The 17152-nt window shown below is 38.2% G+C and overlaps 1 protein-coding gene across 3 annotated transcripts in view; it reads left to right on the forward strand.

Moving 5' to 3' along the window:
- The window catches only part of LOC136871587 (DNA ligase 4), a 202351-nt gene that overhangs the window by 83229 nt on the left and 101970 nt on the right, over positions 1 to 17152 (forward strand). For all 3 annotated transcript variants that reach the window (XM_068227154.1, XM_068227157.1, XM_067145024.2), the window contains exon 7: positions 4690 to 4847. In XM_068227154.1, the coding sequence (XP_068083255.1) occupies positions 4690 to 4847 (158 nt within the window). The remainder of the gene's footprint in view (positions 1 to 4689; positions 4848 to 17152) is intronic.

Below are 17152 nucleotides of genomic sequence, written 5' to 3' on the forward strand. Positions count from 1 at the left end.
TTTAGACTTCAGTGCCTTAGCAATCATGGCCACCAGGCGGGCTACTGTACATATCTATTATCATGTGGGTTATTTTGTGTGAGACCTTTTTCTTCTCCAGGGCCAACCAAGTCCTATCTCTGGGAACACAATCATACATTTTCTTCAAGTCCATTAAGATCAGAATTTGATCTTTTTTACATTCCCAGTGTTTTTCCACAATCTGTCACATCAAAAATATCAGGTCTGCTGTTGAACTTTCGGTCCTAAATCCATGTTGTTCCTCTTCCAATTGGGGTTCCACCAATGACCTTAATTCATTTTTTTTTTTTTAGACAGCGTGGATGGGAGGTGCACCGATGACTAATCGGAGGGCTGACATCATAGCCATCAACAGAAAGGGCTGTAAAGCAATGGTCTTAGATTCCACCATTCGCTTTGAAAGAGATTCAGATCAGGCTTGGGATGTGGACCTATGTATGTTCCGTGCTTGCCTTACCTGTCAACAAAGTATAAAATACCTATTGATCGATGGATTGCCAGAGGCCTGCTATTCGGAGCAAAAGGCACCCTCCCTAGTCAGACGTCAACCTTACTACAGAATTTGAAAGTTGTCCAGTATTTCTATTTCTCTTCCTTCATTACATTCTGACACATGTAAGGTTATTAAACTGTAAGTTACAGCTGATTGGTTTGTATACTAGTGCCCTTATATTTTAGAATTATCTGTTCTTCATGTTTTCTTAACAGTTGAGTAGGTCTCAGTACGATATTAGAATTTATATTCACATCTGTCCTTTAGTTTAGCTATGGAGATTTTCACCCTCTTGTAGACTAACAATCAAAGGAAAAAATGTGATGATCCTTGTTGTTTAAAGGGGCCTAACACGTAGGTAAGCTGTGGAGAAAGCAATTAATTTCAGAGAATGTAACCCTGCAGTCAAATCCTTTGTTCTCCAGATTGGAGGCTGTTGATGGGCTACTGCTTCATCGTGGAAAAATTGGTATCCGTCAAAAAGCTACAAAGCCCCTGAAATTGAAAATATGTGAGAAAATGATATATGAGTGTTTCAGTCCCTGTATGAAATTTACGAACTTGTCTGGATGTGTGTGTGTGTGTGTACCGGTACATGAGATACGTTATCACCAGGCTTTAGATTTTAGGAGTTAAGCGGCCCTTTAACGATCAATATTATTGACAATATCAGTATTGTCAATACAGTCATTTACTCCTTTCAACATCACCGTCAATATCGCCATATCCTACACGGTCAGTATTATTGTCAATAATTGTATCAATAAATGTTTGTTTCCACCATTCGGACTAGTGAAATTTTGTGTTTTCAAGTGAATTTTCGTGGCGTTGTATGTTTTGAAAAAAATGGATGATTGAAAAAAAAGTTGTGTAGCCATAATTATGGCTTTCAGAAGTATTTGTCGAGTTAAGCGAAATCGGTGGATGAAAGAGCGGTTAAAAAAACTTCTTCTTCTTCTTCTGTTGACCCTCCAGGGTCGGTTTTTCCCTCGGACTCGGCGAGGGATCCCACCTCTACCTCAAGGGCAGTGTCCTGGAGCTTCACACTCTGGGTCGGGGATACAACTGGGCAGGATGACCAGTACCTCGAACAGGCGGGCTCACCTGCTATGCTGAACAGGGGCCTTGTGGGCAGATGAGAAGATTGGAAGGGATAGACAAGGAAGAGGGAAGGAAGCAGCTGTGGCCTTAAGTTAGGCACCAACCCGACATTTGCCTGGAAGAGAAGTGGGGAAACCACGGAAAACCCCTTCCAGGATGGCTGAGGTGGGAATCGAACCCACCTCTACTCAGTTGACCTCCCAAGGCTGAGTGGACCCCGTTCCAGCCCTCATACTACTTTTCAAATTTCGTGGCAGAGCCGGGAATCAAACCCGGGCCTCCGAGGGTGGCAGCTAATCACACTAACCACTACACCACAGAGGCGGGCGGTTGAAAAAAACGTGAAGAATCTCATTTGAGGCTGCTGAGGGAAATCAGATTGACAGATGCGGAAGATTTTCACAATTATTTCAGAATGAAAGAAAGGCCGTTCATAAAATTATTACAGATTGTAAAACCACTCTTGAGATGAGGGAATGCACTCTTGTTAATGAAAGATTAGCCTTAACCCTGAGATACTTAACTAGAGGAAGGTATTTTGAAAATTTGAAGTTCTCTGTCATCATGTCGCCTTAAATTATCAGCGAAGCTACAGTATAATTGAAATGTGTGAAACACTTGTTCATGTCCTACGAGACTACATGAAAGCAAGTGTTTTAAATATATTTTTCAGGTACCTTCCTACGTATATCGGTATATCGTCTGCCATTACACACAACCTCTTCACTACCTATATGAAAGTAGTTAACATGACAGTAGAAGTAGGGAAACGCATATTGAATAATTTAAAGCAAAAGATGATAGGAATTACGTATTGTCCGGCTCCATGGCTAAATGGTTAGCGTGCTGGCCTTTGGTCATAGGGGTCCCAGGTTCGATTCACGGCAGGGTCGGGAATTTTAACCATAATTGGCTAATTTCGCTGGCACGGGGGCTGGGTGTATGTGTCGTCTTCAACATAATTTCTTCCTCATCATGATGCGCAGGTCGCCTATGGACGTCAGATCAAAGAAAGACCTGCATCTGGCGAGCCGAACTTGTCTTCGGACACTCTCGGCACTAAAAGCCATACACCATTTCAATTATGTATTGATTAAGCAAAAAGAAATAAGGCAATCAAAATGAATCAAAATTCAAAAATTGAAAAAAGTCACCACTGATAAATCCTGATGTTGGTTGTTTTTGATTAGTGGGTTATCACTGTGAGTAGGAGGAGAATAATTAAATGTGGAGAATGATGAAGTGCTGCCACTACTTGTTCCTGGTTGTGTGGTACTTTGAGGGCATAATTCATTTATTTTTACGGAGTTGTGATGGAGAGTGCCCAGGTTTGCTTCAAAAAGCACGTCAACAAACTGTCTCTGCTTGGCATCCAAAGTGAACAGTTTTCTCCCCAAGCTTTTGCGATAGTCGGTATGTTGCTGTCAGGGTTCAGCGAGTCTACCGCTTCAAAGTCTTCATACTTCGTGTCAAGGTCACTCGTATAATCCATAATACTCCACACAAAGATCACTTCCGTTCCATACGAAAGCGCGGCAACAACTGAGTATTGACAATATTATTAACGTCCGCCCCTAGACGATCAATAATATTGACAATATCCACTCCACTTTTAAATTGCGCTACCACGTGTTGGCATAAAATTGAAAATCATTTTTACCTTTGTACGAGCTAAACATTGTATTATCGTGTCACTCGTAATTATTACATCGCATTATTAGAACGTAGCACAAGGATGATGAGACATGAAATAAAATTGTCGCAGAGAAAGAAACTCTTTACGTTTAGATGTGCTAGTGTTGCTACTGCGCTTTTATCATTCGCACGTAATACCCCAATACTTTCCCATGAACTAATTTCTGCAACTTCGAACCTGCTTTTCTTTTCTTCATTACCTTTAACATGAAGAGGATTAAAGCAGGAAAATAAACTCAATATCGGCTTGTCCATGCGGTACTTGCGGAACAGCCATAAACTACGCTCGTGGAATGCAAGGGCGATATAGGCCTTTGAATAGGTTCTAAGAATGTCTAAGAATAAGTTGCCGATGTCCCGTCTGCTGCCGTTAACTTGAAGCAGATGTCGGCGGGTGTGAAAAACTGAGGCGATTTATGGAAGGTTCAGTCAGTGTGCCTCAGAATACATGGAAGGCAGTGTGGGAAATAAAGAGGTTTATAGTTTTTTTTGCAAGTTGCTTTACGTCGCATCGACACAGATAGGTCTTACGGCGACGATGGGACAGGGAAAGGGCTAGGAATGGGAAGGAAGCGGCCGTGACCTTAATTAAGGTACAGCCCCAGCATTTGCCTTGTGTGAAAATGGGAAACCACGGAAAACCATCTTCAGGGCTGCCGACAGTGGGGTTCGAACCCACTATCTCCCGAATACTGAATACTGGCCTCACTTAAGCGACTGCAGCTATCCAGCTCAGTGGTTTATAGTTCAAGAAGGCAGTAAAAACCTAAAAACAGTCAACCCTAGACAATTTCTTTTCCAAGTAGGAGCCTAGACTTTTGTGTTTGGAAATGTATTTAATGTCTAATGCAGTATGGAATTTACATAATGTACGGTCACCATTTATCGTTTTAATGTTCTTAGTATTTCTTTTATCTCTTGTGCAAGGTTTTATATAATATGTTCCCTTCTCTTATCAAGAATTTTTATAATACAGTATGTTCAGTTACAGTAGTTTACTGTATCTCTAAAAATACATGTCATGATAATCTAATGCTGTATTTATATTGTGGCTTAATTTTAGCAACTCTTATATATTAGCCTATTTCGGTATTGTTCACAAACAAGGAAATCTGTTGGCTGTGTGTTTCACATGTATGTCAAAGTACAGAATAAGTTTTTGGGCATTACCCCTTTTAAGGAGTTTCCTGTTTAAGAAGCTCTTTTTTTTTTTTTTTTGGTCCCTTGAAATACTTCTTAACAGAGTTTCACTGTATTTACTTCTTCGTGACTTAATTCTCATTCGTAACCCCCTTTTTAATGTATCCGTTTCTGTGCACTTATGAGGTGTGGTTTTTTTTTTTTTTTTTTTGTTTTTTTTTTGTTTTTTTTTTTTCCAGAAATGGCTATGAATATACTGACACATATGGTCAAACAGCATTTAATGGATTGCTCTCTCCACACATAGCAAAACAGTTGCGAGCAGACATACATACCTGTATACTGGATGGAGAAATGATGGTATGGGACTCAAGAAAAAAGTTTTTCAGGCCCAAAGGTTGGTATTAATTTAGCTTTTTTGTTGGTTTTAGTATGGTCTGATATGGTATCCTCAAATCTTAGTAAACTATTAACTAACAGGGCATGTACATTCTCAGACTTTTTTAAAATATAGAAAATTTACTGTTGAAGTGAATAAAATGGTTAAATAATAGCCTCTCAGCCAGACCAAATTAATGTGCTTCTATTTCTTAAATTATCTTAAAAAAGCACTAAAAATATTGTATTTACTTCACAAAAAGGGGTCCGTAAGGGATTGTTCCACTTATCGTACTATTGCAAGCAAACGAAACAAAATGTTTGTGTTACCTGAACGCCTAAAACCATTCTTTCAACCTCAGATATCTGCAGAACAAGCAGCCTTTATCGTAGGTAAAGGAACATGAGAGTCGATCTTGAACAAGAGGCAGATGATGTGAAAAGTAGTGAGTTTTGTGTGCTTGCCTTTATTTGCTTCATTAACCCTTTCCCGCCCACATTTTCACTCCGCTTATTCCCAGGTTTCAACCTATTATTTAGGAAAAAGTGAAACAAAGTGCATTGTTTCAGAAAAAGTTAAATATAATAGAAACTATTGATCACAACAAATTCAAATTTTCAATAATATTAGAAAATATACCATCACATCCATTTCAGTATTCATAGAGTCATAAGGTTGTTGGTCTAAACCTCCACCCCCTTACTGGTGATACTCGACACAGAGGTAGGTTGCATTTGTCACGTTCTCATTTTGTCTGAATCCCTCTAAACCAATAATCATGTGTTTTTGGAAGTGAAATTATGCCCACGTATATACGATTTGATTTCATCTGGGCAAGTGTCTTCCCATTCTGGATCTCTTTTACCAGAATGTGCCTGTTTGAATGCTGCATTGTTATGTATGCAATAGGCTATGTCACTGAATAGTTTGTCTCCTCCTAAGAAAGGTAAAAAGCAATCTGTTTCTCGTAATACTCTTTCCAAATTATGGACAGGTTCAACATCATCCATATAATCATTCGGAGTAAGGAAACAAAATGTTTGTGTTACCTGAATTGCCGCGGCATCGCCATCAGGGCCGATTTTGTGATATCCGTTTTCACTTATATCACTGTTATCAATAAAATGATCTTCTTTGATATGTTATTCACTCTCTAAAAATTCACCTCCATCCCTACTCAATGATCCTGTGTCACTTTTCTATATTCAGCTCAATTTCAATATCCACAGTATTCAATCCCGCCATGTTTACAAACGAAACAGCTGAACTGCGCTCGCGGTAGTTCAAGACCGTTGCCTAGGCAAAATCAAGATATAATCGCTCTTCTTTTATTTCCTAAGCCTTGTAGAATGTACTGTGTGTTCATAAATGCCTTATAAACACTTAACTGCCAAAAAAATACATAACTATCGCACAGATCGCAGACGTGTGTAGATAATGCAGCCGGGCGCTAAGGGCGGGAAAGGGTTAACTACAAAAAGGCCTTTGATGTGTTATGAGGGCCAAGTTGTGGCAGGTGCTAAAGGAATTTGGCATTCCACTGCATTTAATATCATTATTGAACGGTCTCTATAACCTATGCAGCAACCATAAAGGTGGATGGTGATTTCTTGGACATTTTCAGTGTGACAAATGGAGTAAGGCAAGGTTGTATATTATCACCTCAGCTCTACAACATCTATGCAGTGTGTGTCTTCAGGAGAGCTCTCAGTGGCTGGAATGGTGGAATCTTGATTGGTGGCAGAAAAATTAGCAACCTGCGATTTGCAGATGACACTTCCCTTTCAGCTGGAAGTGAAGAGGAATTCACTGACCTGTTTACAAAAGTGAAAAATATTATCCTTCACTATGGTTTAGAGATAAACATGAAAAAAAACCAAACTAATGGCAGTTGATCGGCAAGGTCATATCCTACTTACAGGATGTTTAAAGGACTTGGAGATAGTAAAGGAATTTGTAGACCTTGGATCAGTCATCAATGACATGGGAAACTGTGAAATAGAGATCAAAAGACTTATTGTTCTAGTTCATGCTGCAATGATTAAAGTCCCTAACAATAAGATCTGACAGAACCGGACAATATCAAAAGATACAAAGATGTGCTTGGTGGAATCACTAGTATTCTCGGTCTTTTTTTTTACTGTGAATGCTAGAGGCAAAAGTCGAATTGATGCCTTTGAAATGTGGTGTTGGCGGAGAATGCTGCATGTACCCTGGACGGAAAGAAGAACCAATGTTTCCATTCTGAACGAACTGATCATCAAGAAATGTCTATCTTCCCATGTGACTGTGACACGCCCCCTCACGCAAGTGATATCAGAATGGTGTCCGGTTAGTGACACCATGAGAAGGAAGCAACAAAATCAAAATGCTACCAAAACACAGAAAAAAAAAAAAAAAAAAAAAAAAAAAATGTGGAAGAGTGAATATTGAACAAAAGGGACCCCTTTCCCAAGGAACAAAAAGGGGTGGGATAAACAAGGGAACCAGAACAAGCATCTACAAGGAAAATGTATACACCCTTTTCAAAAAAAACTGTACTATAATTAATTCAAAAATTAATACAAACTACTACATCTTTAGCAGCAAATAAATAGGAGAAATAAATCAATTTTATCTAGGTAGAAGAAATATTTGAAGTTTCGGGTAAATAACAATAAATACATAAGTCATAGCTAGAATTCTGTTCTTTTTTTTAAAGGAAGAGAAATTTGGATAAATATAGTGCTTTTTAAATTAGAATAAATAATTTATAAATTCAAAGGTGAGGTTTTTAACAAATAAATATACTATCTCTTAATTTAAATAAATAAATAAATAAATAATTTGGGTAAATAGTACAAAATTTAAGAATTATTTTTAAAAACGAAACACTAACCCTAGCGACCTAATTAAGAAAGGAGCTCCTTGAATAGACCTAAAATGAACCATATTACATGCTATCTACACTTAAAAATAAATATATTGTCTAAGGACCATTCTTAATGGAGGGTTAACCACACCGAACGCGTAGCAGAAGAAGATAAATGCAAAATCGCGTTGCATCAAATCAATTCACCAAGACAGATCTAGACAAAAAATATCAGTCTCATAGCATACCCCAGAAATAGAACCATATAGCATAGTAAAATTAAACACCACCAATATTAAAGCCCAACAGAAGGAAACGAGAACTCATCATTCAAATGCTGTACACTTCAAAACAGAACCGGTCAGGTAATACAAAATGTTAGTAATCACATACTCAAATACACACTCGTAAAATAGCAACAACAATAGAGATCCGTACACAACGGCATCCAGAAGCAGACTCCACGTGCGGTAAGATAATAATCATAACAATACAACAGTTACGTAGCGACCAGGAGAAGATAAGAGTAGATAATCAACAATGGCAGACAGACACGGTTCAAGGAGATAAGGCGACTCAATAATGCAAGAATGATGATGGGAACATTATTAAAGCCCTCCAGTAACAATGTCCTTACATTATACAGAAACACTACACGTAAAATGAATAATACCGAACTTTACAACCACCAAATAGACCAAAATATAACTATCTACCATAAATTACTTTTAATAATAATTATTATTATTTTGGAAAATTAGTGTCAAAAGAGATTGCTTGGTGCACAATTCAAAATGTACAGTTACAGAGGAGAAACTAACCCGTAATAAAATAATGAAAATAAATAGAACAAGATGTCACAATAAAATTTAACGTCACACACCAGCAGAATTTACAAGTACGGGCAGCAATAAATCAAATGAAAACACCAGCATGAAGGGAACGTCACGAGAAGCACACACACAAATTTAGCAGAAATAAAATAAATAATATGAAAAAATAAAATGAGAAAAGACCAAAACACACCAAGAGTTCAACGGACATCACAATGCACATACGACGGCTCCAAATAAAAGTCCCATGACGAAAATGAATGAACATAAATTACGCCTCGCAAAAATAAGTACACCAAAACCGAGGCACACACAAAATTTAGAAAAAACAAATCAACGAATAAATAAGATGCAGTACTTATATAAATGAAGAACACTAAATTACCAAATAATCCATAATGAACAATGCACCAAGCAACCACCCGTCACACAACAGATTTAATACTACATTGAACACTACATCCTTTTCATCAAATTAAAATATAACTACATATTTATATTCACGACTAATCCCTGAAAGGGATGCACCACACCACTTTATCCGATTCCCGTAGCAACGAAATTCATCTTGCAATATATCGTAGACATTACAAAGCGTCTTACTCCAGTAAGTTCAAATAGCACACAAGCAGACAGTCGTTTGCGGAGCGCTCAGCGCAACAGCTGACAGTTCAGTGAGTCACCCGCTATCTGTATATCAGCGTTCAAACTCACCAAAAGTTCCACTGCGCGCGCATAGATGGCGTTAACGTACACATTTCAGGCAGTAGAATACACTGTTACCAACACAGAAGTATAAAATGTGGCGTGCATATGGTCCAGCAACGCATACGAAAGGTCCAAATATATTACAGATAATATTATTTATAAATTTCATTTTCCATGTTGATAGATTCAATGTATAGATAATAAATGTGTTTTTCCACCAATCAATACACAATTTATTGTAAATAGATGACACTAGTACCGGTTTCGGCTCTTAATGGCCATCATCAGCTAGTACATGATTAGTTTCCAGCCATTAGACAAATCACAAGTTGTTATTGTGTTAGACATCCGGATGTCTAATGGGGGATGGAAATGCAGTATACAGTAGCATGAAGTTAAAATATCTGTGGTCAAGGTGAAAAGTTACAATAAGTTAGAACATGAGTATATAGAGCACTCGTAGTAGAACACAGCAAGCCTTCAGACATATTGGTACAAGACCTCCACAACAACAATAACTACAACCACAAACGAACATAGACAAGAGAGGTGTTGCCACCAACTGCTTCTAAATTCAAACTCAAGACCTGCAGTTTACTATATTAAAACTTACTAGAGTACATCACAGTTGGATTATATAACACAATAAAATTTCTTCATGACAAAGGTCTATATCAATATGACGCATATCAGCCTCAGAACATTCTCGAAGATTACCTCACACAGCTAAAATCAACATGACATAAAAGCAAAGGAACCACACAGAAGATAAAAGAATGGAATCTATGTAACATGAACTAAAATTTTAACAAGTGTCTAACCTATACATACCAAATTTTAATGTGTTAAAACTTTTTAAGTGTTTTATAATGTTATTTGCTTTACGTCCCACTAACTACTCTTTTACGGTTTTCGGAGAGGCCGAGGCGCTGGAATTTAGTCCCGCAGGAGTTCTTTTACGTGCCAGTAAATCTACCGACACGAGGCTGACGTATTTGAGCACCTTCAAATACCACCGGACTGAGCCAGGATCGAACCTGCCATATTGGGGTCAGAAGGCCAGTGCCTCAACCGTCTGAGCCACTCAGCCCGGCTAAGTGTTTTATATTGTGGCCCATATGTTCTATTGTGTTCTATATACTTATGTTCTAACTTATTGTAACTTTTTACCTTGACCACAGATATTTTAACTTCATGCTACTGTATACTGCATTTCCATCCCCCATTAGACATCCGGATGTCTAACATAATAACAACTTGTGATTTGTCTAACGGCTGGAAACTAATCATGTACTAGCTGATGATGGCCGTTAAGAGCCGAAACCGGTACTAGTGTAATCCATTTAAAATAAATTGTGTATTGATTGGTGGAAAAACACATTTCTTATCTTCTTCTTCTTCTTCTTTTATGACCACATAGGATCACTTTAGTCAGTCCATCGTTCAGGTCTCTTTGAAGGGATTGTTCGGAATTTGTGGTCCTCCCAGTACTTCTTCAGACGCTCCGATCTTCGTGCCCTTTCCTCAGTTGAAAATGTGCGTGGTGTTGGTTTGTTTTGTGTAAGGGTAAAGCGGAGGTTTGTATTCTTGAGTTTTGTATTCAATTTTATCTTATTTTTGGTGTCTTCTGTTGTAAGGCCTATTTCCTTCAGATCCTCTCTTACTTCTCTGATCCATTTACATCCTGTTGTGGTATTTTTTGAGACGAGATTGTGTTGTACTAGTTGTTTCAGAAGTCTCGAGTCCTGCATCCTCATGATATGTCCAAAGAATCCCAGTCTCCTCTTACGCATAGTATCTGTAATGGGTTCTAGCTCTTTGTACACAACTTTGTTAGGTATTAACCGCCACTGTCCATCTTTCTGATATTTTTTGTTGATACAGGTTCTTCCGATCCTCCTTTCAATTTTCTGAAGTCTGTCAGTCTTTGATTGTTTATTCAGGTAAAAGAGTGTTTCTGCTGCATATGTAGCTTCTGGTTTTATAACTGTGTTGTAGTGTTTTATTTTTGTATTTATTGATAGACATTTCTTTTTGTAGATATCCCATGTTAATTTTTGTGCTTTAGCTAATCTATTTGTTCTTACTTGGATTGAGATTTTTTCATTTAAGTTATGTGTTATTACCTCTCCAAGATATTTAAACTGAGTTACTATTTTGATTTTATTACCATTTATGGTGACTTCTTTTAGCTGTGTTGGTTTTTGGGGCATAATTTCTGTTTTTTCAAATGATATTTTGAGGCCAATTTTATTTGCAATGTTTTGAAGTTCTGATATCTGGGTTTTTGCTTCTTTTATGTCCACTGCTAGTAATGCTAAATCGTCAGCAAAACCCAGGCAATTTGTTTTGATTTTTCGGCCAATCTTTATTTTGGGGGGACATTTTCTAAACCATTCCCTCATTACCATTTCTAGAGCACAGTTAAATAATAGTGGTGAGAGCCCATCTCCCTGCCGTAGTCCAGTTTTAATTTCAAATGTCTCTGATGTTTCACCCCTAAACTTCACTTTTGACTTGGTATTGGTGAGAGTCAATTTTATCATGTTTATTAATTTGGGGTGTAGTCCAAGGTGTCTTAAAATTTTAAACAGAGATTCTCTATGGATGCAATCATAAGCTTTCTTGAAATCTACAAATGTTATCACCATATCTCTGTTTCTTCTCCTGTTATAGTCCATTATCAACTTAAGACTCATGATCTGATCAGGACAGCTCCTCCAGGGTCTGAAACCTCCTTGATATTCTCCTAGTTCTTTCTCAAGTTGTAAACTTATCCTATTAAGGATGATTATTGAAAATATTTTGTATGTTATGTCTAGGAGAGAGATTCCCCTGTAGTTATTAGGGTCGGTTTTGTCCCCTTTTTTGTGCAGAGGATGAATGAGGGCTGTTGTCCAGTGTTCTGGTAGTTCTTCTTTAATCCAGATAGAGACAAGTTGTTGATGGAGGGCAACTTTCGCTGAGGTTCCTGCATATTTCCAGATTTCCGAAAAGGTCTGATCTTCTCCTGGCGCTTTGTAGTTTTTTAATTTATTCAGAGCTTGGTAGACTTCCTTTATTGTGGGGGGATTGATGTTTTCTGGTGATGTTTTTATCGGGGTGTTGGTGTCCAAATGAAGGAGTTCTGTAGGTTCCTCACAATTTAAAAGCTTGTTGAAATGTTTAGCCAGAATTTCTGCATTGTCTTTATTGTTATGGGCCAGCTTACCATCTTCATCCTTCATCAGTAGGGTCGGGGGTTCATATTTTTGGAGCTGCTTTCTGAAGGTTTTGTAGTAGTCCCTTGATTTAGTTTTACTGAACTGTTCTTCAATTAACTGCAGGGTGTCCTTATGATTTTGTCTTTTTATTCTTCTTAAGACTTGGGTAGTTTCTTTTCTCTGTTTTACTAGCTTTTGATAGGATATTTCTGTCTTTTGGGACTGATGTAATAGCCATGCCTGATGTCTTTTCTCCACTGTTTCATCACATTCACTGTTCCACCATTGGTGTTTTTTACGTGGTTTAATTGGAGCTAGGTCTTCTGCAATTTGTTTAAGGTTGTGTACTAAGTCTTCAAGTTTGTCTGTGATTTTTATTTTTTCAGTTGCTTTCTGGTAATTTTTGTTGTTGATTAGCTGGGTAGGATCTATTTTTCTTTTAGTTTTAAGGGCTTGCTTTTGTTGTCTCCTCTGGGGAGTGAGTTTAATTTTAATTTTAACTACGTAGTGATCTGAACCTGTGTCTATTCCTCGGAGGACTTTGACGTTATAGATCTCTTTGTGGTGGTATTTGTCCATGCAGACGTGGTCCAGTTGCCATTCTCCTTTAGTGTAGTCAGGGTGTTTCCATGTTTTGAGTTTTTGAGGTTTCCTCTTAAAACATGTAGATTTTGAGATTAAATTATGGTTTCTACACAGGTCAACTAGTCTCTCTTCATTTTTATTTGTTTTCTTGTGTGCTGGCCATTTTCCGATGATGTCACGGTATTTTCTTTCTCTGCCTAGTTGAGCGTTGAAGTCGCCTATTAATAATTTTATATGGTGTTTGGGGATGTTATCTATGGTCTGGTCCAATAGGTCCCAAAATTCTCCTGTTTCCTCCTGGTCTTTTGAGGAGTTGTTTTTATCATTAATGGGAGCATGGGCATTTATTATAGTATAGATTTTATTAGATGCCTTTAAGGTGAGCGTTGAGAGTCGTGGAGACTGTGATCTGAATTCTTGAACTGAGTTTATTATTTTAAGGCTGACCAAAAATCCTGTTCCAAATTGTGGGACATTCTTCATCACTCTCTTCCCGGGTATACCTTTATAAAGTCTGTACCCTTGAGATTCCAAGGCATCCTGGTCAGTGTTTCTAATTTCCTGTAATCCCATGATAAGAATTTTGTGTTGGTCCATTATGTCAGTGATCACTTTTAGTTTACCGGTTTGCATGAGTGAGTTTATGTTGTGTGTAGAGAAGTATGTTATCTGCTTTGGTTTGATTCTTGATTTTGTCTCATTCGTGTATGTAGTACTGGGGTATTTCCGTGCCTCCGACTTCATGGTATCTTTCAGGTGGCAGCCCACCGTATCCGAATGCTGCCTTCTCTGAACTCTTGGTTCAGCCGGTGGAGTATTCCTTAAAAGACCTTCCATGGTTGACTGTCAAGGTGTCACCTGTGTGGGACTAGGTCCCGAATTACAACTCTGGATGTGATCCAGTGAGGTGATAATGAGGCCGCTCCTCTGGAGTACAGACGCCTTGTGCAGCCGCCCCTAACCTGGAGAACAGACGCTGCATAATGGATTCCAGTGGCATTTCCTCCACTGTGGGGACCATCACCCCACCCAAAGGGGCTCATTCGCCCGAAGCCGTTGGCCCCCTTAGGGAGTCAGGTTATTTCCTGCCGCCCAACACTCGGCGTTGGCAATTTTACAGCTGGGTGCCAGACCAGCAAACCCTCCTCCTTTCTCATTCCGGACTTGGGACCGGACAATGGCGGAGTTACATTTCTTATCTATTATACAGATATACAAAGACGTACACTGTCAGATTTCAAGTTTATTTATTAATTATAATGCCTCCAGTTCCTTGGCACATTTTCAGAAGAGAAGGAGAGAACTTGGAAAAGACTATTTTGCAAGGCGATGTTGAAGGCAGTAGACCACGAGGAAGAACAGCGAGTAGATGGTTAGATCAGGCGAAGAAGGTCACTGTCCTTCTTCTTCAGATCATGTTAAGGAAAGATGAAAACTGCTCTGGATGGAGGCATCTCGTCAAGACTGCAACACAGAAAGGAGAGAGTTATGAGGTCATGGTACTCGGCTCTGAGCAAAACGACTAATGATGATGATAGGCAAGGGTCCTGTAGGCGTGAACTTCATAAAAATCATTTGTTACAGGAAGGAGCGGTTCAGAATAAGCTATTTTATTTTAATGTTATATACCGTAATATGGGACATTTAATTAACCCCTCAGCGCCGACCTCTATACGTGGTATAGACCCATACATGGTTTCACATTTACGGCTATAGCACGAAGAGTTTTGGAGTTATTGATATGCAAATTGTTTTGTTTCCAAGAAGACATTTTCAGGTTTATCAGCGTTGTAAATAAGAATTGAAAAATTGTTATGATGTAGTTGTTTTTGCAAGGATAATTATTTGTCAAATAAGTCTGAGCACTAATCTCTTGCTTTTTTAAAAGTCTGTTTGCTTAATTCTTTCCCACAGAATAAAATAAAGAAAAGATGATCTGAGAAGTTTGTCTTTTCGTGTGATGTTCTTTGCTCTATTTGTACATTGGGAGTGCGGTTTATTTATTATATTTGTCTTTATTTCTCAGCTTGTAATATTTTCGTAACTCTCCACGAGCGCTCTGTGTAGGCATCAGTTAGTGCTGCTTTCTGTCATACGATACGAGAACCAGTTGTTCATGGTATATATCTCGCTTGAAAGAAAATGTCTCGACCTTTTATCTGAAATATGTATCGAGTTGGTTTGTTTCGTCATAAATGTTATTCCCCTCATTCAGTTTCGTCCTGTTGCTTTCGGTCTCGCTGCAGCTTCATCAGTCCGTGTGACGCGCCGCGCTCAGCCGTGGTATGACTGACAGTAACGTGCTTGAAATATTGTATAATTCAGATGAAAGTTTAGTCGGAAGTAGTAGTGACAGTATAAGCAGCAGTGATAATGAAATAGATGATGTAGCAGTGGTAAATGATGAGAGTGACGATGAGGAGGAAACAGTACTTGGAAATTTCGTGTAAGAGACTAGATAATTATACAGGTCAAAGAGAAGTTTTCAACGGTGAATTCTGATTGCTAAATTCTCTAATAATACTCACACAGGTCACAGAGACAAATATTGAGCAATTATCTTATCGGGTTCAGCTGGTGAAAGGTTTGTTTACAAAATACGCTCGCTCGAGAGGGGAACGAAATATTTAAGGCCGGCGCGCATCAGATAATACAGTTCCAAGGTTGCAGGAAAGACATTTTATCAGGAAATTAGCACCCAAGAGTTGGAAATCCAAACCTCAGAGACATTGTATCCTGTGTTCAAAACACGGCGAAAAGAAGACGTCAGTGTACTGCTTCCAGGAGTGTGACTTGAGTCCCTGTCTCAAAGAGTGTTCGAACTCTATCACACGGAACTAAATTACTAAGGAAATGTGAAACAATTATGTAATTATCTGCATGTACATAGTTCTGTCATAAGGTATTCCAAATTTCGCGAAAATCGGGCTACTCTTATACTTGTAGTAACGCTTTAAGTGAATCGATGTATTGCAGTCGCGCGTAGTTGAAATCTCATCCGGCCGCGTGGTAGGAAGCTATTTAAATGGCTGCGACGCTGAGGAGTTAAAATAAACACATTTTACATCTCTTATCAATAATATTTCACCACTAACATCCCACACAACTCCACAATGACTAAAAACATTATCATAATGTGGTGGGTAGGCATGGTTAGTAGAACAAAGAGAGCATGCAGCTTGAATACAAAATGGCTGCCTGGAACAAGAAAATCCTTGTTTTTAATACTCGTGTATCTTCACGCTTCACAAAAATAATTAGGCCTAAGAAAGCGGAAAATAACAACTAAGGGGCGCACTTTTATGATGTCATATTTGTTTTAAGAGCTTTATTTTGATTTCTGACTGTGTGAAAACATATGTGCAAGTCTTGAAAAAAAAAAAAGAAACTGCAGATCGTTTATTTTGCCTTAAAAGTCATATTTTGGCCTTTTCTGAAATATTGGTTAGATTTCTGCTTAATTCTATATAAAATAATATTTTTGTCTTATTCCATCCAATTTTATTTTACCAGTTCATTATGTTCTGTTACAAACATTCATATATTACTACTGCAATAGGTAGGTGGTGCCTTCCTGTGGAAGGAATATTTTTCAGCTTTAGTCTGTTTTTAGCAGATAGCAGTGCAATAAACTCACATGGCATGGCTGCAACGTCAAGATCGGAGCTGGCCGTGTGGATCGTCTACTTCCGTTTGGAGACGACGTCTTGAGAAGAAGAAGTACAATGTATGGACAAGAAGACTTGCAGCAAATACCTTATGAGCTGAGACTTGACAGTAAAAAACAGCATTTTGAATTAGGCAGCTTGGCTTGGGATGTCTTAATATCACTTTTTATCTGAATGCTCATGTTGCCAGAATTTTAGTTTCCTTGGTTGGAGATTGTAACTTCAGTCTTTCAATGTGATTTCAACATACCTACAAAGAAGTGATCAAAGAGTGCAAAACTAGTCATTTCGTTCAAGAATGTTGGGAACAGACTTTTAGTAGTAATGTAGTGATAGTGTTATTTTATACTGTAAAGTTTGTGAAGTTAAGGTATTGGCTCAAAAGCACTTTAATGTGCAACAACACTAAAATTAATACCAGTAAGCATCAAGGATATTCTAACATGATTTTCTGCCGCAGCAATTTTTTTTTTTT

This window comes from Anabrus simplex, chromosome 4 (genome assembly GCF_040414725.1).
Source record: "Anabrus simplex isolate iqAnaSimp1 chromosome 4, ASM4041472v1, whole genome shotgun sequence".
Taxonomy (NCBI): domain Eukaryota; kingdom Metazoa; phylum Arthropoda; class Insecta; order Orthoptera; family Tettigoniidae; genus Anabrus; species Anabrus simplex.